At 39.6% G+C, this 20,874-nt stretch overlaps 2 protein-coding genes across 2 annotated transcripts in view; both read right to left on the bottom strand.

The window, feature by feature from the left end:
- LOC123517361 overlaps window positions 1–5,681 on the bottom strand; it is a 38,115-nt gene extending 32,434 nt beyond the window's left edge. Inside the window, 8 exon segments of the mRNA XM_045277374.1 lie at window positions 149–317; window positions 610–789; window positions 992–1,291; window positions 1,980–2,044; window positions 2,162–2,318; window positions 3,081–3,272; window positions 5,257–5,432; window positions 5,609–5,681. Of these exon segments, the coding sequence (XP_045133309.1) occupies window positions 149–317; window positions 610–789; window positions 992–1,291; window positions 1,980–2,044; window positions 2,162–2,318; window positions 3,081–3,272; window positions 5,257–5,432; window positions 5,609–5,681 (1,312 nt within the window).
- An 11,904-nt stretch (window positions 5,682–17,585) lies between these two features.
- Window positions 17,586–20,745, bottom strand: LOC123517453 (oplophorus-luciferin 2-monooxygenase non-catalytic subunit-like). The gene is made up of 3 exons (XM_045277516.1): window positions 19,863–20,745; window positions 18,646–18,771; window positions 17,586–17,969 (listed from the first exon to the last, which is right to left on the bottom strand). The coding sequence occupies exons 1-3, from the start codon at window positions 20,674–20,676 to the stop codon at window positions 17,824–17,826; spliced, it is 1,086 nt and encodes a 361-aa protein (XP_045133451.1). The 5' UTR covers window positions 20,677–20,745; the 3' UTR covers window positions 17,586–17,823.
- Between the last annotated feature and the right edge of the window lie 129 nt (window positions 20,746–20,874).

The following is a 20,874-nucleotide window of genomic DNA, read 5'->3' as shown; positions in this document are numbered from 1 at the left end:
TATATATATATATATATATATATATATATATGCAAAACAACATACGGTTCTTATCAATATGGATGTAATCATGCATGCTTTTTCTTTGGTAAGTAAAAGAAACGAGGAAGGAGCAAATATTGAAAATAGTATTTAGAGGAATTCCTACAGTAGTAATAGGAGGAGCAGTCATGAGCGGGATAGAAGCAGTCGCAGTGGCAGACTGGTGGCTCGGTGACAACACATTCTGGGTACATGGCAGCAAAGACACACGTCTCGAGCTCAGGGTCAAACACAAGTCCTTCTGAACATTTGTGGAAGCTTACTGAGTGATTCTCCTGAAGAGAGAGAGAGAGAGAGAGAGAGAGAGAGAGAGAGAGAGAGAGAGAGAGAGAGAGAGAGAGAGAGAGAGAGAGAGAGAGAGAGAGAGAGAGAGAGAGTCAGACTCACATGCTACATATTGTCAAAAAAGAAGAAATAGACTGGCTCTTTAAAAATAACAAATATATGAAAACCCAAATAGATAAGTAGATAAATAGACAATAAATAGATAGAAAACAAAGAAACATTATATAGAGTGTTATTTCTCACAACAAACACAGACACATCATGATGCAAAACAGCACATACGTCACAGTAATAGTAGGCGGTGCAGTCTTCAGCAGGTTTGTGGCAACACGCGCAGTCACAGAGGGGATCGATGGTGGGTTCTGTGGCATTGGTGGTCGGTGTGGTAGGGATGACTGTGGGCATTGTGCAGGATTCCTCCGGACTGGAGATGCAACCCGCTGATTGTGGCCAGTCGCATATCTTGTAGTGAGAGAAGAAGACTTCATTAACAAAGAACATATATCTAGCATCATTAATAGTTTAGGATACCAATCAAATACAAGACCATAGTTGCGTTACGCTGATATGAAGTAAACTTGACTTGTTAGCTTGTTAGTATCAAATTATGGTAAAGCTTAGAATATAGTGGTGCGTAAGTCTGTGATGCAAGTGATGAAAATACCTTGAGTTGTGGGTTGAAGTGTAAACCCGGAGGACAGTCCTTCACGTGAGCGATGTTGTGGTCACAGTGTACCCATTTGTTGCAATTTTGAGGGTGTGGGAAGAGTCCTTGTGGAGAGGAACAAACAATGTCACACACAGAGCCACCTGTTGTCGTGTCTGGGGCTTTGGTGGTAGTGGTGGTGGTTGTGGTTGGTTCAGGAGTAGTAGTGGTAGTAGTAGTGGTGGTGGTTGGTTCAGGTGTGGTGGTGGTGGTGGTGGTGGTGGTTGGTTCAGGTGTTGTTGTGGTGGTGGTGGTGGTGGTGGTTGGTTCAGGTGTTGTTGTTGTGGTGGTGGTGGTGGTGGTTGGTTCAGGTGTGGTGGTGGTGGTGGTTGGTTCAGGAGTTGTTGTGGTGGTAGTCGGTTCAGGTGTGGTAGTGCTGGTGGTGGTGGTGGTGGTGGTGGTGGTGGTGGTGGTTGGTTCAGGGTGGTGGTGGTGGTTGGTTCAGGGTGGTGGTGGTGGTGGGTTCAGGAGTTGTGGTGGTGGTGGTTGGTTCAGGAGTTGTTGTGGTGGTAGTCGGTTCAGGTGTGGTAGTGCTGGTGGTGGTTGGTTCAGGTGTGGTGGTGGTGGTGGTGGTTGGTTCAGGGGTGGTAGTGGTGGTTGGTTCAGGGGTGGTGGTGGTGGTTGGTTCAGGAGTTGTGGTGGTGGTGGTGGTGGTGGTGGTAGTCGGTTCAGGTGTGGTTGTGGTGGTGGTGGTGGTGGTTGGTTCAGGTGTGGTTGTGGTGGTGGTGGTGGTGGTCGGTTCAGGTGTGGTAGTGGTTGTGGTGGTGGTGGTCGGTTGAGGTGTGGTTGTTGTGGTGGTGGTGATTGGTTCAGGTGTGGTTGTGGTGGTGGTGGTGGTGGTGGTCGGTTGAGGTGTGGTTGTTGTGGTGGTGGTGGTGGTCGGTTGAGGTGTGGTAGTGGTGGTTGGCGGGCGCGGTGTGGTTTGATGGCAGTACAGGCCGCACACATTGGTTTCAGGGTTGAAGAACAGACCGTCAGGACAGTATTTCTTCTCCGGCTCTCCGTCCTTGCCTGTCGAAATGGTTTCGCTTTAGAAATGGAGCTGAATGTTGCTTGTTTGCAATGATTTGTATTTCGGTGATTCTCTCTCTCTCTCATTAGGCACAAGGAGAATGATGGACGACTCACAATCGTAGAAGGCGTTGCATTCTCCCTCCACGGGGTAGCGACAGTCACACTCACAAACGGGCGGGGGACACTGGTAGTTGCTTGGGAAATCGCAGTTCTCAATATCAGGATTGAACACAAGTCCATCTGAACACTCCCTCTCAACAGCTTCGCCGCTCTGAGGGCAGAAAATGCAAGTCTTTAGTAATGAGCATCACCATGAATTCCATCTTTGTGTCTGAGCGACAGTTAAGTACTTTTACGAGCAGCTTTTTTGGTTGCTTGTCTCGTCAAATACGGAGTCTCTGATATTCTATACCTTTCCATACGGTAGTTATTAATAGTTACTAATAATCTTGCAATACATTTCCACTATAACGTCAATTTTTTGTTGTTATACTAATTTACTAGTTACGTGTTACGAAGGTGAGTGCAGTACAACCATTATGAGATCTTAGGGGCATGATGTGTAACGATATTCACAATATTTAAACATATTTCTAACTCAACCCTGATTTAAGATACATATCTCTCATCAAAGCTTTCCATACAACTGATTTAGTGAATTACGAAAAGTGTAAGGTGTAAGTATGCGTTTTCTTGTACATGCAAAACGCATTGCTTGATAACGAAATTGTGCAGAAACATACCTATTACAGCAGGGCACAGCTACCATTCTGCAATAACACATCTAAATATACGTAAAGTTTTATTCAACAGATTACGCGGAGACGATTACGTGGGTAATGGCGAGGCCTTCATAGATGAAAAGAATAATGGAATAAAAGCTTCGTTCACTTGCAATACATTTGAAATAACTATCTTATTGTGTAACATTCAACCTTTCCTAAACGGGCATTAAAATCATGGTGATGATAATGATTATGATTATTGCATTGTACAACTTTAATGTCAAATTTGGAGCAGACTGTCACAATACCTCAAGACACTCGTAGTATTTGGTGCACACTTCGTGGGGCATTAGACAACAGTCACAGTCACACTCCACTGACGACCCTGAAGACCCCGAAGACCCTGAAGACTCTGAAGACTCTGCAGAGCCCAGCAGGACCGGTTTGTTGCTGGGTTTGAGAGAACATCCAGACTTCATAAGCCGCGCTGTGATGTTACACTGTAAAAGAAAATAGAAATGGAAAACGAATCTAATAAACGAGTAAACATAAGCACACTCGCAAAGAAAAAGAAAAAAAAAATCCACTGGGATGCCAGGAATTGAAATTCCAACTCAAAAATAATGGATAGGTGTTTTGAAACCTCCCTCTTGAATGAATTCAAGTTACAGGAAAATAGAAATACAGAAGCAGGTAATGAGTTTCAGAGTTTACCAGAGAAAGGGATGATTGGTTGAGAATACTAGTAACTCTTGCATTAGATGTAGACGGAATAGAGATGAGAGAAAGAAGAAAATATTGTCCAGCGAGGCCGTTGGAGGGAGGGGAGGCATGCAGTTAGCATGATCAGAGGAGAAGTTAGCATGAAAAATAGCGGTCTGTAATCGTGTGAGATCTAGTTTAGAAGATCTTTGATGAATAAAAGAAAGGGAGTGGGAGACAGAACAGAACCCTGAGGAACACCACTGTTAATCGATTTAGGTAAAGAACAGTGACCGTCTACCACAGCAGCAATAGAACTATCAGAAATGAAACTTGATATGAAGTTACAGAGAGAAGCATAGAAGTTGTAAGATTTTGTGCCGGGCTCTATCAAATGCTTCTGATATGTCCAAAACAACTGCATAAGTTTCTCCCAAATCTCAGAAAGAAGATAATCAAGACACAGAAAAGAAAGCCAAAGGTCATGTGGCCTCGACGGAAGCCATACTGCCAATCAGATAGATTTATAGAATATTATGAAGTGAGAGATGTTTAAGAATCTTCATGTTGAGGGTAAATTGAAAACTCTTAGATAGGCAGGAAATAAGAACAACAGAACGGTAGTCTGAAACGGTCCAAGTGTAGGTTGGGCTTCCTCACTCAGGGTAAGGGTTTCCTAGCGGGTGGGGTTTGAGATAGGAGGTACCCAAAATATATCCCCTTTAACCCATAAATTCCCGTGAAAAGCCCACATGGTATATATATATATATATATATATATATATATATATATATATATATATATATATATATATATATATATATATATATATATATATAAATAGAATGGTCACCATTTTTAGGAAGAAGGAAAGATAGACGTTGAAAGAAAGAACTGAAAGAGTTCGACTACACAAGGTGCAAACACAGAGGCACAGTTATCGGAGAACATTAGATGGGCTAGCCTTTTGAGGGTTTAGGCTTGCGGGGGCATAGAATACAAAATTGCGAAGGACTTTAACAGGTAACATGAAGTAGTCAGAGAATAGAGAATAGGGAGCTATGAACCCTAAACCTTCCAAGATAGAATTCTTAGCAAATGTTTGAAAGTAAAAAATAGCTTTAGAAACAGATCAGATAGCATGCAATGGTGCCATCATGACGGAACAATGGAGAGAAACGTGAAGGAGCAATGTCACTGGAGATGTTTGCTACGTTAAGTCACGAGGGGAGTTGGATCTGGAAAGATTTTGGCACTTTCTATCAATGAAAGTTTTTTTTTCTTTTGACAAGTTAGAGAACAAACTAGGCATGATTCCTTGCCGAAGTATAAAACACACCAGATTCAGGTGATGGAAGGCTCAAGTACCTTATGTGGGTCACCTCTATCTATCATGTGTTAAACCAAGGTTTGGAAAGTTTAGGTTCAGAGAAAGCGTGAGGGATGTATGCCTCCATGCCAGACATGTATCATCTTTATTATGCGCTCAGCACAGAGATGTGTCTCCGACATGGAAGCAGTAATCATTCCAAGAAAAAATTAGTATAGTAACCATTCAATTCTATCTCACAAAACCCCATAAACACATCCTGCTGGCAAAAGATGTTAATGTGAACAACTCGCTATGTCAGGAGCGACAAAGAAACGCTCACCAACAAAAGTCCCGAGGATTACAAGAATATTTAGCTGAATACTTATGACAAAAGTCATATAATCCAATTCAGCAGCTGATAACCTCATATGCCTTCTAGTGCTGATTAAGTCACAGGTATTCCACTCACCTGGGCCAGTTGGGGATAGTCGCAGCGCCTCATTTCCGGGTTGTAGTCAAGGCCTTCTGGACACTGCTTGATGGTAACGGCTCCATGCGAACACTTGACGTAACTGTCGCAGTTAGTCGGGTGGGCAAAAAAGCCGACGGGAGTCGGACAGGAGAGACTTGGACACATCTGCAGGCCTGTACGTGAGGAAGAGTGCCCCTTCATATCATGTCTTTAACATCATATTTTGAAGGAAGTAATTACAAGGAAATATGAAACAACGTTCTTCATTATGTATCTCAAATGTGATCACTTAAAAAAACTGTCCTAGAAGGCATCACTAGATGAGAGCGAAAGGATAAAATAATGATACCTTGGGCGTAGACAGCCAGCAGGAGGAGGCAGAGTGCCGGAAACACCCCACTGAGGCCACACTTCTGCGCCATCCTTGGTCCTGTTGCTCTGAGGCAGTCCAAGACTCTGCGCTAGTTCATCTGGCCTGCCTCTTATATATCTGAAGGGATACAGCTGTCGTCAGGCGTGCTGAGGAAGGAACTTACCTCTCCAGACGTGTTAATCTTTCATCAATGTAGATAAGCTTTGAGTTTTGTTGTAAAATTTTGTTGTCTCAGTCCTGTAATCAGTGCGTTGGTAATGCCTGTAAAAGTATCAAACGTCTCTAGTGTATCTGCGTCACACAAAGGTTCATATTTTATGGCCTGTAGATTTTCAGTTGCTCTCGCACACAGCGTATTCTGATTTCTCTCTACTTTAGTAATGTTTACTACAAGAAATATTTTCAAACGTTAGTGATCAATTAAATCTGAGCTTATACTATGAATAAAGAAGACAAAACACTTGACCTTCTTGTAGAAAACCACTCCCAAAGACCTGAAACGCACCATCTATCCTCATTATTCGTAAATAATCAATCCTTCTCTGAGAGTACATATAAGTATCGAAGAAACCGAGCGAGGGTTATAAATAAAAGACTATCAGTAGGGCTGCTCCCGTCCCATACCTCCCACCTTCCCTCAAAAAAGGTCCATAAGAAAGGTCAACATACTTTTTTGTTGAATATCTTTGGTACTCCCTTCTTGAAACAGATAAAGTCATGTATAATAACTCTACATTTTTCTCTTTCCTGTAAATATTTGACTTTCTTTCCTGGGTAGAAGTGATCGTTTCACGGCTCACTCATGACTTAATTAGTATCTGTTTCCCTATACGACACGATTCGGTCCACAGGCTTATTTTTGTATATTCTAAAAAGAAGCCCTTTCCATTAGTGTTCGTATTTTGTTTTGCTACTTTGATCACTTGTTCCACTTCACTTTGTCTATGTTTTGTCTTAACCAGCATTCTCAATGTAATACACATCACTTAACTCCGTTTCCTCATTTTCCATTCTCTTATCAGTTTTTCAGCAGGCAATCTTTTAAACATGAAATACAGTAAACTCTTTAAAAAGCCTCATATTCAGCCGAGAAAACCAAAATCTGCGGTCAGATCAATAATAGATGCTAATTCTTAGAAGTTTCACAAATTAAGTCATCACTAACAATACAATGTATTAATATTCCTAATATTAGCACTCATATGGGAAGGAAATAGACATATATTCAAAATATTAGAAGTTTAATAGAATTTCATACTCGACATGATTTCTTCCCGATACCATAACACTTAAAAATGAATATACGTCTGCACTAGAATTCTAAGTGATTTCTTTAGTTAAATTAAGTTTTGCTGTCACGTCAGTTCCAGGGTTCAAGTTCACTCACGGCGCATGCAGCAAAATGGAATGTTAACAATGGACAAGAAATAACTTACAAATTTACCAAAGCAATGTGTGCTGCTTAATTTATCTATTCATTTATATTGTATTTATTTCACATCTATCTATCTGTTTATATCCATCCATCTATCTATCTATCTATCTATCTATCTATCTATCTATCTATCTATCTATATATATATATATATATATATATATATATATATATATATATATATATATATATATATATAGATAGATAGATAGATAGATATCATAGCTGTCAACGCCTGGAAGTCCTAAAAAATGAGAAGTAGGGGTCCAAGGGGCGCAGCCCCTGGTCAGGTCCAGGGCAACGTCCTTGGAGTGTAGGGGGATGAAGTTCAATCAGAAAATTAGGGATTTTAGGTTTCCAATCAGGTGGAGGCCTACAAATTGAAGGAAAGTGGACGTTTTACAATCCGGAACATTCAGTTTTATAATTTCTCTTGGAAAATATCATGTAAGAAGAATATTTGGAAAATATCTATAAAAATGCGTAGGTTTTTAGAAGCGATGTGTGTGAGGTTGAGATGGAAGTTTCACGCTTAATGTGTGAGATTATATATATATATATATATATATATATATATATATATATATATATATATATATATATATATATATATATATATATATATATAGGTAATTGATAACCGAGTGGGTTGGTGTTCCTTGGTGATGCACTTCTTTGTTATAGAATTCTTGCTTGACCTGTTTCCATTTCCTCACAAGGCTCCCTTCCCACTGGGTGACGACTGTTATACCCTTGCTGTGCCGCAAAAAAGGATAAGTCGCGTTGAGGTTACCGGAAAAGGAAAAATAAAAAGTTAGTTTTGGTGGGACTACTAGCGGCGCTCCCATCGCGTCAAAATATTTATTTCTCCACCAATTTCTGGCGTTCCGTGGACGACCACGATGTCCTCGCTTTCACTCTAAGGCGATGTAAGCATCCTTGCGGCGATCCATGGGCGACTTACACGCTCTTACAGCCATCAATGGTCCTCCACTGTCCCTTCTTTGAAAGCATTTCGGGGCGACACTGTCGTCTACTGAACCTCCTTTGAACGCTCCTCAGGCGACGTTGGCCTCCCCCGAACGTTGCTTTGGCGACCAGGACAACAGCCGAAGAACCCGTTGGCTTCCTGTTAGGCTTTTATTTATAAGAGGGGAAACAATCTTATCGCTCCTTGCAAGCCCCTGAAGCTCCGTTGTGCGCCACTCATGCTTCACTATTACGACCCAATTTGACGGTGACCGAGCTGCGTAAGTTTTCAGTCTGTTGAAAACGGCCGCCACACTAAGGACCCTCCTCTTCCTATCCACAACTCTATTCGCCCATGACTGCAGAAGGGTCGCACAACGGTCAGCACTCCAGTGGGACGAGAAGGGTGGGTAAGGGAAAAGCCGCCGTGGTACAGTGGAACCATGCGTGTTTTGGGCTCCGAGGGGTCTCCAAGCGCACGGGTTTGAATCCTGTCCACGGTCCGAGTGTAGGTTGGGCTTCCTCACTCGGGGCAACGGTTTCCTAGCAGGTGGGCTTTGAGATAGGAGGTACCACAAAAAGTATCCCCTTTAGCCCATAAATTCCCGTGAAAAGCCCACATGGTATAAATAAAAAAATAAATAAATAAATAAATAAATAAATGAAAAATAAATTAATATAAAAAAAAAAAAAAAAAAAAAAAAAAAAAAAAAAAAAAAAAAACGAAATTTCTTATATAGATTTAGATACTTTAATTATGCCACGTGTATTGCTCAACAGTGCCAGCAAAGTCACGGTAAGTACTGCTTCTTATCAATGCCGCTTTCACAAAGACTCCTAAAAAGTGGTTTGGTTATCAACAAAGTTTTTTTTTCCGTCTGTAATCACTCGGAAAGAAAACCTCATAAAAACACCAAATATCCTAAATAATACTGTACAACAAATTTCAGGGTCAAAAAACATAATTCTCTTGTGGATTTTATTATGAGGTTGAGTGTGTTGAATCCGAATTTGATAAATATTTCCCATCACGTGACATTTTCTTGCAAATTGTCGATTTAATAATTATGCAATTAATACCAATTCCCACGATACCATAAAATGCATTTCGCTCCCAAAATCAGGATAAATGTGTGCATTGTAGTTAATTTATAGAAAAATATAATGAATCGGCATGTTTGTTAGTGTTATGTAAAGTATTAACCTAGATTCTAGTATTTACGTCTTCGTTTATAAGATGTCTCAAGTGTGTCACGCTTCAGGTTCCAGGAAAGGTCAGCTAGCATTGCACGGGTCCATTTTCCCTTGTACTTGTTCTTCATTGACCCTATATTTTGATGGAACCTCTCACCATGTTCATCACTCGCATCTCCTGCATTCTCTGGGAAGGACAGATGAGAATGAAGAAAGTGTATCTTCAATGATAGATTGCATCCGAGATCTTGATAACATTTGATTAGGCTCTCCACTATATGGTCTCGCTAGGACTTTTGGTGCTTTCCCAGAAGTCCTTCCCATACATCTTTGAATACATGCCAGGCCACTAGCTCAGTTTCATCCATTGTCGCCTCAAAGTCTTTAATGGCTATGAGCTCACGAATCTGAGGGCCTATGAATATGCCCTCTTTAATCTTGCCATCACTTATTTTAGGAAAGATTGCCTTGAGGTACTGGAAACATGGCATTTTACGTTGCAGTGCTTTGGTAAATTGCTTCACTTGGCTTTGTTTTATATGCAATGGTGACAAAATAATTTTCTCATTAACTACAGTGGCTCATGAATGACATTATGGTATCCAGGCGTCGCAGTTTCCCGAGGCAGCCATTCTTAGCGTACATAAAGTTCTGATCTGGCCCTCCTGTCCCACTTGCAAAGGAAGCGCATATACTTGGTGTACATCCACTTTGTAGCCCATTAAGTATGGCTACTACTTTTTAAGTCCACACAAATTAGCAACTCATGCTCATTGTAACTTAAGTGGTCTAGAATAAAAGCAAGGTTCTCATGTGTCTCTTTCTTAAGATTACTGAGTGAGCAACTGGAACTGAAGGCATGGTGTTCCCGATGAGCAACAGAACCGCTTTTATGCTGTAAAGGATCTGGTGCATCTATGAATAACCTCCACTCATTTGATTTACAGGTCAGTTCAAGGGCACTGAATAGGCCTCTGATATCATTACAATAAGTAAAGTTGGTTTCCAAAGTGAAGAATTGCTGTAGACATTCAGAAGGCTTCCTAAATACTATAATTTGAGCATCTCCATCCAACACGTTCCATTGTTGCAGACGTGAGGCCAGGAGTTCACTCTGTTACTTACTAAATGTTAGATCACGAACTGCATCATTAAGTTCAGGTTGGATGATGAGGTGTGGTTTCTTGTCAGATTCAATCTGTGCTACATATGGTGTATCCTGAGAGTCTGAATTGTATGAATTGCTCGTGTCATCGCACTGTAGTTCAGAGAGTGGCTGTGGTACAGGAATATCACTTGAATGTCGAACTGGGCGAATAGCAGACTGAAGATCTGCACTGTAAGAAATTTGTTTTTTTTACAGTGTATTTGTTGTATTTATGAAAAGTTAATATCAAGAAAATACAGATCAGACTGTTGGGTAAGGAATAATTTTCTTCCGAAAACCTGCATACCTTCAACGCATGCTTTTGTAAATGTTTAGGAAGTAATGACAAATATATGGTGAACCACCAGAACCTTAAACACTTAAACAATAGTCTTTTATTATGATGATATGATATACAGGCAATAACCATTTATAAAGAAAATGGTTTATCTGTAATATATTGCAAATTGTCATACTTAGTTACGAAATATTTAAAGATTTATTCTTGCTGAATGACGTAAAATGCAACACTGACTCCGAATCTATACATTAATCACGATGATAATGTACCTTAAGTGATAAAACGACGTGTATGTGAATACATTTGGTGTGACGTCATCGAAAAGTTGCCAAATACTGCTTTTATCTGGCATGACATTTCGTCATAACACTAATGATTTCGAAAAAGATACTTCATGCAAATATTATATTTTCTATTTTTGACGCCCTATATTCAGAGAAGAAATCAAAAGAAGATATTACGAAGAATAAAAGATAATAATAATCGTGACTTCGTTGACCAAGACATCGAATCATACAGGAAGTTATTTGTGTTATTTTTCTCTTTCACTTCGAACATACTGACTTTTGAAACAGCTTGGTTAATAAGAGTATTAAATAAAGTTATAAAGGATTGCGCATCGTGATCGTCAATCGTCCCTTTTCTGTTTGTCTTTGCCCACCCGCCGCCCGCCAATACAAGTATCAGACGAACTGTGTTACTGGACGAGTGGAACGCAGCTGACCAGATCTTACATCATTTCTTCGTGTACAGCGGTGAGTTAGTGATTGATTTTATTGAATTATGCATAGGCACTTACTTAATACATGTCATGTCCTTAAACAATAGCAAAGTTACTTGAAAGCAGCCTTGTATGTTCGGTGGAGGCGCCTGTACTAATTACCGTCAACTGCCGTCAGCTACCGTCATCTAACAAAATAATTACTGTATAAATAAACTGCATTGACAATAAGGCTACCGTCAACTGCCGTCAGCTGCCATCAATTACCGTCAACTAACAAAATAATTACTGTTGAAATGAACAGCATTAACAATAAGGCTACTGAAGTCAGTGAAGTTTGTTTATAATCATTTTCATGTTATGTGTCCAATATAAAGATGACTACTATTTCTTCATATCATTCATTATCATTACAGATGTCTCATCAGCCTCAGCCCAGATGGTTAGCAAGGTAGTCTTGTTTTTTTTTTTTTTTTTTACACAAGCCACCAGTATAAATATAAAATCATTTATATGTAATATTTACATATCAGATAATTTATATATGATATCTACATATCAGTGTTTATCATTACAGATACTTCTTCAGCTCCAACCCAGATGGGTAGCTCATAACTCTTGTGCTCCAATATAAAGATAGCAAAATCATTCATATTTTGTATCTACATAATAGTGTTTATTGTTACAGGTGTTTTGTCCGCATCAACCCTGACAGGTGTAGTAAAGTGGAGATTAAGAAGAATTCCAAGAGGTATTCTCAAATTCATCCCAAAGTTCTGAGTTTGATTAATGCCCTTGCTGATGTGGATTGGAGGAGTTAAGGCCACAAAAGTGTGGTTATATGGTTTTGAAGGTATTGTTTAATTTTTTGGTTGTGATTACTATTTCAGTTATGAAATTTAAAGGAATATTTTGAAAGTTGTTCTTAGGAATTTTTGTCTCATGGAAGTTACTCTTTTTAATTTCATGTGTTGATGAGATTAATTTCTTTTCAAAATCTTCATAAGGAAGTACTAGAAGTTTCTCAGCAGTTGATGTCATGGAGGCTTAGCGTTTCAAAACGTCATATTTTTGCACATTCACTGCAACATTTAGGCGAGATGTTTCCCCACATGTAATATGGAGCATTTTGTACTTTTATATAATCTGTGATGTTAACATTTCATACTCAGGAAAGATCTGATCAGTTTCCGCGTAAGTGGATTTTTAATAGTTGCCGTCATGGGAGAAATCTCAGCAAAATGGCTTTTGTACCTTAAAAATAAAATATTACTTATCAGTTGCCTTGTATTATTGTTACTTTAGAAGAGAGAGAGAGAGAGAGAGAGAGAGAGAGAGAGAGAGAGAGAGAGAGAGAGAGTGTGTGTGTGTTTCACTGCTTGATCTGCTGCAGTCTCTAACGAGACAGCCAGACGTTACCCTACGGAACGAGCTCAGAGCTCATTATTTCCGATCTTCGGATAGGCCTGAGACCAGGCACACACCACACACCGGGACAAGGTCACAACTCGATTTACATCCCGTACCTACTCACTGCTAGGTGAACAGAGGCTACACGTGAAAGGAGACACACCCAAATATCTCCACCCGGCCGGAGAATCGAACCCCGGTCCTCTGGCTTGTGAAGCCAGCGCTCTAACCACTGAGCTACCGGGTGTGTGTGTGTGGTTTTCGTTTCATAGAAAGATCCCTTTTGTGGAACAGTAATGAAAATCGATTAAATAACATTGAGACCTATGTTCGGGAAAGAGCGGAAGGTGCAACGAAGTTAACAACATATACCACAGAACTGAACCCCTCAATGACAGTGCATCAAGTGTATCAGACAATGAAATTCATCCCTGACTATAAACATGAATCATTCACTAGACTTAGACTCATGGCCCACAGTCTTAGGATAGAGGTAGGGAAGTGGAGCCGCACACCAACAGATCAACGTGTGTGTCAATGTGATGGACAACAGGTACAGACAGAACAGCATGTGATGATACACTGTCCACTTTCTGCTCATTATCGTGTACAATTCCCCGTGTTAACCTTTACAAGTATCACTGATCTACTCAGTGAAAATGTTTATATAGGTGAACTATGTGACTATGTATTTAAAGTGCTTAATTTGTATACATGAACCTTAATGTAGATAAAATATGTAACCTCTTTTTACATAAACTGAGAAATCGCCCCTTACAAGATTATTGAAAATATTTTAAATTTTGGACAAAATGTAAGTTGAAATATTTGTTTTTTGTTCATGTAATTTTGTTTTGTCAATAAATTAACTAACTAACTGTGTGTGTGTGTGTGTGTGTGTGTGTGTGTGTGTGTGTGTGTGTGTGTGTGTGTGTGCCATCATTTACTGCTACCACTTCCATCATCAACAATATAAGTAACAGCAACAATCATGATAGATTTTCTTGATCTCGTGACGACCAAACCTCACCACCTCCTGTGTGTGTGTGTGTGTGTGTGTGTACTTGTTACTACTTGTTACTTGTGGTGTTTGTTCAAGGCTCCGCTCCACTGCGAGGCAGCCTCAGCAGAGCCTCCGTGTGCAAAGATGTGAATAACAAGTATACCCTTGTTATAGAACGTAAGGATTATGGCATGTTACATAAAAGTCAGGGCGTAATCATCACTGGCAGGTAACACTCAAAAAGTAAAGATAAGGCAATACCATGAAGCTGATGACGCACACTCGCGGCTAGCGCTAACACCACGGTGAGGCGTAAAATGTTGCCACCGTCTTTGATGTGTTAAGACGACCACAACACATATAACACGAGAGAGAGAGAGAGAGAGAGAGAGAGAGAGAGAGAGAGAGAGAGAGAGAGAGAGAGAGAGAGAGAGAGAGGAGGGGGGGAGAAACTATTTTTCATGTCCCACTTTCAAATATATATATTTTTTACATTACTTATCGATCAGTATGTAGGTGAATTGGAAGTCTAAGGCAAAGTGAAACTCTGTAGCCCACTTATCTTGCACTTATGGCTTACCTAACACACACACACACACACACACAAACAAGAATATTCTCTAATCCCCTATGTTTTATCCAAAACCTGATAACATCTACTTAGTCTGTCTTATTGAGCTGGATCACATAATACAATTTTACAATGATTCACGATATGGTAATTGTAAAGAGGATGATGTGTATCAGTGAGGTATGTATATATCTATGTATGTACGACGCGTACGTGTGGGCGAGTGCGTGTGTGCATGCAAGCAAAGCAAATGTTACGGGTTAGGATGGATTCACTGGCAACACAAATTTACCAAATCTTGACTGTACTGGTTCCTCATCCTTCATACCAAAACACTTTTAGGGTAATAAAACAATCAAACATCACTAGTACGGGAAACACGAAGAAGGATAAAGGTTAGGGAAGTACTGTACGTCGTGCAATGCTGGCGCCAACCTTTTCACTGTGTTACATTTCTGATTCTGGAAGATTACTTACTTCACTTTGAAGATTACACTCCACTGGGAACTTATCGTTAACCGTTCTGTCGTTGCTTGACATTGACGGATCAGAAGATCATAAACTATTATTTTAAGGCTTTCATAATGACCTTGATCAAACATGGCTTGCAAGTACCAGACATCGGACTGGGTCATCATGATAGCCTTAAAATGATATTTTTTGATTATCTGATCTGTCATTGTCAGACAGCGACGGAACCATTAACGCTCAGTTCCCAGTAAAGGGTAGTAATCTTCCAGAACCGGACTTAGGTTGGCGCCAGCACTACACGACCTTGGTGCACCAGGCAACTATACTGTCTCACACACACACACACACACACACGGTAGCTCAGTGATTAGAGCGCTGGCTTCACAAGCCAGAGGACCGGGGTTCGATTCCCCGGCCGGGTGGAGATATTTGGGTGTGTCTCCTTTCACGTGTACCCCTGCTCACCTAGCAGTGAGTAGGTACGGGATGTAAATCGAGGAGTTGTGACCTTGTTGTCCCGGTGTGTGGTGTGTGGCTGGTCTCAGGCCTATCCGAAGATCGGAAATAATGAGCTCTGAGCTCGTTCCGTAGGGTAACGTCTGGCTGTCTCGTCAGAGACTGCAGCAGATCAAACAGTGAAACACACACACACACACAAAAAAAAAAAAAAAAAAAAAAAAAAAAAAAAGTTTTATATATTTTTCATATCTATAACATATATTTCACTGTTATACATAATCAACTAACGGTTTAGACAAATATATCAATGGGTTCACTAGGCTAGGAAGAACTCACTGAGACAAATCCAGAAATGATTAAAAAAAAAAAAAAAAAAAAAAAAAATTAGGCAGTTGATTATTTCATGAAGGTGATGATATTTTGCTCTGTTAAATGATCGCAGTCATATAAAGTCAAGTAACTATCAATAAATCAACACAACAAAATAACAACAGAAAATACTAGGAGGGATAAAACCACGGCTAATCATTAGGTACAGACGACTACTCTGTACCGCCAGACGATGCTCACCAGCTTCTGAATTAACCCAGCTGGAGAACACTGAAACTTGCCAGTTCATAATATCCCTATCTCACTAAATGGTTTTATTACCATAATTCATATTTTTTGATGTACATTTCATTCTATATTTAACATACTCCATATTTGTTTTTTCAATGATCATTATTGGTATTTTAATTATTATCATTATTGGTACTTCAATAATAATAATAATAATAAATTATCATTATTATTATTATTATTACCATTATTGCTATTTCATTAATAATAATAATAATAATAATAATAATAATAATAATAATAATAATAAATGATGATTATTATTATTATCATCATCATCACTATTATCATAATCATTAATTAGCCACACGCAGAAATGAGGAACCAATGTAATGTTGCTGTTGATGTAGCAGATGAGTCCACAGTCCACACATCCCAATGATGGGTGGTCAGTCCTTACCGTGGTGGAGTGGTCTGTGGTGCACTGGACGACACACGGTCACCCAGCTTAACTTCTGATCTATTAATCGCGAGTTACTAGCACATGAATTAACACTGTGCTTATTATGAAAATAAAGTTTTTCTCCTTTTAACCTTTTCATAAAATATAAATAGTTATTCACAAAAAGTCCCAGTTTTCTTTCATAACTATATCTCGTCTTACTTATTTTGAGCACCAACATAATTAAACTGAAGCTTCAAGAAAAGACTGAAGTACGTGAGAATAACATGTAGGCAAGGAAGCAACATGCGGGCACACACAATACTCAGACAATACTTTCTTCTCACGGTTCCTGATGCGTCAGTGCCTTGCCCTGAGCAATGTGACGCTCACGTGAAGGCCTGAGTATATTCCAACTTAACTTGAACGAAACCTTACTACATGATTGCTGAAGAGAGAGAGAGAGAGAGAGAGAGAGAGAGAGAGAGAGAGAGAGAGAGAGTGTGTGTGTGTGTGTGTGTGTGTAATTCACTGTTTGATCTGCTGCAGTCTCTGACGAGACAGCCAGACGTTACCCTACGGAGCGAGCTCAGAGCTCATTATTTCCGATATTTAGATAGGCCTGAGACCAGGCACACACCACACACCGGGACAACAAGGTCACAACTCCTCGATTTACATCCCGTACCTACTCACTGCTAGGTGAACAGGGGCTACACGTGAAAGGAGACACACCCAAATATCTCCACCCGGTCGGGGAATCGAACCCCGTTCCTTTGGCTTGTGAAGCCAGCGCTCTAACCACTGAGCTACCGGGCCGTGTGTGTGTGTGTGTGTGTTGGAACAGAAACATGTTTCCTTGTCTGGCATGTCTAGTTGGGATTTCCGTGGTACATAACATGCACAGTGTTACTACTTATCTAAATGCGAGGCTTCAACAATTGTTATGATTACTTAAAAATGTCATTCTCTGGGAAGATCAAAACACAGTCATTAATTACAGTAATTAAAATCTAGATTCGTTGTTACAATCAATTACTTCTAACGGTGATGGGAGAATGTGTATGGTTGTTGTAGCTACGAGTGCTCAATAAACACAGCATGCCAGTAACACTGACTTGCTGCTTGAGATGGTACAGAGAATGGTTTGGAAAAAAAAAAAAAAAAAAAAAAAAAAAAAAAAAGACCGCTATCATTACATCTTTCCTTCATGTTCATCACTTGAATGTCAATTAAATACTTTAATTAGGATATGAAACTGGATCGAAATAATCTTTTAGAAATACTTTAATCATACAGCCAGCTTATCTCAAGAGAAAATTGAAATAGGCGCTAACGAATCAAGGAGCCACATTTGCCAGCGAGTCTAATCAATGAATACATTAAATCATACTGTGATGCTGCCAAGCTACACCAATTCTGAATCTCTCTCTCTCTCTCTCTCTCTCTCTCACACACACACACACAGATAGTAGAGATATAGAGGGCAATTAGGAACAGGATTCCTCTAACAGCTATCCTGTAAGAAACCCACATCAACATTATGTATTTCAGTGCCAGTGTCAACGCAATAGGCGCCCGTGCTAATGGTATCCCTGTGGTCATTATCCGCCAACAACCACAGAACGTTACAGCTGCACAGCAATGGATTATCTGTAAAGAGAACCTTCATTAGAAACTTTTTTTTTTTTTTTCATGAAGATAACATAATTGTTGGCGATCACACAGAGGAGAAAAAGAAAACGCGAGGCCCAATGAATAGTTTCGTGGCTTAAGGCAAACAATAAATCACATACGGCAAGTTTGATGTTATGTGAATGTGCTGGATGGCATCCATTTGTGAGGAAACGCGCGCGCACACACACACACACAGACACCAGCTCCTCAACCCTACTAGTACTACTACTACCACTAACTACTTACTACGACTACTACTACTGTCAGTACAACTATTAACTACTGATTCTGCTGTTATTATTACTATTATTATTATTTTTACCATTATTATTTTATAATTATCATTATTATTATTACTATTATTGTTATCGTTACTATTGTTATTAATGTTATCATAACTATTGTTATTATTGTTATATGCATTGTCAATATATTTTATTTTAATTGTAATAGTTATTATTACTATTACTACAAATACTATTGCCATTATTACTACTTCATTATATTTATCAGATGTGTCCAACTGAACCTTTAGTTAGCAATATGTTCGCCAGGGAGCAGCAGCTCGACGGACCGCGGCTACAAGATATCAAGACTCTAAATTCACAACTTATGCATACATATTCTAATTACCCACACACACACGACTCACCATCAAATACAAATGTGCGAACTTGGCCACGCACACTGTTGAAGGCCGGTTCCCACACCGTCTGATCGAGGCTCACCACAGAGTTATTGTGCATCCACAGGATGGTATAGGGGGGGCTTCCTAGCGCTGTAAAACCAAGCCCCCCATTTTTTTTAACATGCAATTATTTTGTTATAATTGTCCTTAAAAGTTAAGATAAACACTCAATGAACCAACTATTAAAGTCTGAATGGTGTGTCAGTAAAAAGGGAGGCTGAAAGATTGGTTGATATTCCTCTACACATTTCCATTAATCAATATTTACACTTTTGATAATGATAATAACTATGATGATGATGATGATGATGATGATGATGATGATGATGATAATAATAATAATAATAATAATAATAACAACAACATCTATCATTACTATTACAAACATCATTATCATCCTCCTCCTCATCATCAGAGGCAGCAGTAGGTGGTGTAGTTTGAGTCCAGTGCAGGACAACGCTCTCTTAACCTTCTCCATATCTCCACTGTCGGTTGTCCGTCTGTTCTACGTCAACTCAGCTAAACTTCTCATTCCAGTTCTCCATATCAACCCTCGTCCAGCTTTCTGCTACTCTAATTTCCTAATTGCTAAGCATTAAATGTTCGGTGCGTGATGTATTCTGCTCTTGTCCATATTTCTCTTATAACGTAAGATGTCTTTTAATCAGGGATCTTTTCTAGCATGTTTATATTATGCTAAACCTTACCTCCCCTTTCTCTGTGTTCATTCGGATATTTCGAATCAAAATTTACTTCAGCGTTTCAATCCACTGCACCTTCTATTAGTAATTTCTCTTTGGATACAGCAAGAGATTATTGTTCATAAGACCACTTTGTTTACAAGTGCTGCATACCGTTGTTATTCCTTCTTTCGTTACTTTATCTTTGAATTTATTCTTCTTGATCCAGCAGCACTGATCTTCTGGCCTCAGAAGATTCCGAGACACTTTCTACTACTTTCATTGAATTGTTATCTTTACATTATAATATGCAGTTGCTAAACACTAACTGACCAATTCGGTTGAATCACAGACCTACGAGTTGTAAATGAGATACCTTTCTTCTCCAGTGTTGGAAGTTTAGAGTTCCGGCTGGTAGAACCAGTCTACCATCTCCTAGTTGGGAAGAAATCATGCTACGTAGATAAGGTGTGCTATGTACAATGCCTGAGGGATACATACCTGAAATGGCGCCCACTTCAACAGTATGGATGTTATTTGAATTCAGTTTGATTTCTTCAATGGGACTCTGGAACTTGATGGAATCTCTGTAGAGTGTTTCTATTGAATTGTGACTCAGGTCCAGGTACTTGAGGTTTTTGTTTTTGATAAATGCATTCTGTGCTACATGTGAAAGAGCAATATCATTAGCAACCAAGTACTCCAAGTTTGGCAGAGCCTCAAAAGCATGGTCACCGAACTGTATACCAGGATTGTAACCGATGTGTAGGTAAGTCAAAGAATCAGAAGTCATTTCTGGAAGATGCAGGATTTCATTTCTAAAGACACGAAGATCCGTCAGTAATGGTGCTTTGTCCACCATGTCAAATGGGAAAAGAGTGATAAAGCTGTCAGTTACAATGAGAGTTTTGAGGTGTGAAGCAGACTTATCGAACACAGTTGGATGAATAAAACTTAGTTCGGTGTGGCTGATCCTGATGTTGGCAAAAGTCACATTCTGGAAGATATCTTCGGATAAATAGTTGATGGGAACTCGCTTTTCATTTGGTTTTGCAATAATAGTCAGCAAAGTAAAATTCTCAAATGGGAAATACGCCTTGAATGCAGACTGTAGTTGGAGATCACTGGTTACAGCAGAGCAATCAAGGCTCAACAAATCCCTATTTCTGTAGCATACACAAGGCTTTATGTCATTTTGTTGAGGACATGGCCAGTCGTTCACTGCCTGGGATGGATCAGACTCTTCAAGTTTGAATCCAAAAGCCACTTGGGTCAGCGTGGCAGCGAGCAGAAGAAACAGCGTCTTGGCAGCCATCGTGCGTGACGAACACTGAGCCACCGAGTCCCGGGCGTGTCCTTTGCTCACCTCCGTGTGAATGATAATACTGACCCTGTTGCCGCTACTCCTTTATTGTACCACGGACTGAAAAAAAAAAGAAAAGAAAAAAAAAAAATGCATGGACTTCGTTTCCTCAAAATTTATGTTTCCTCTTTTGTGTCTTCATATCCCCCA

Source organism: Portunus trituberculatus, chromosome 42 (assembly GCF_017591435.1).
Source record: "Portunus trituberculatus isolate SZX2019 chromosome 42, ASM1759143v1, whole genome shotgun sequence".
Lineage (NCBI taxonomy): Eukaryota > Metazoa > Arthropoda > Malacostraca > Decapoda > Portunidae > Portunus > Portunus trituberculatus.
This window is presented reverse-complemented; position numbering and strand designations above follow the sequence as displayed.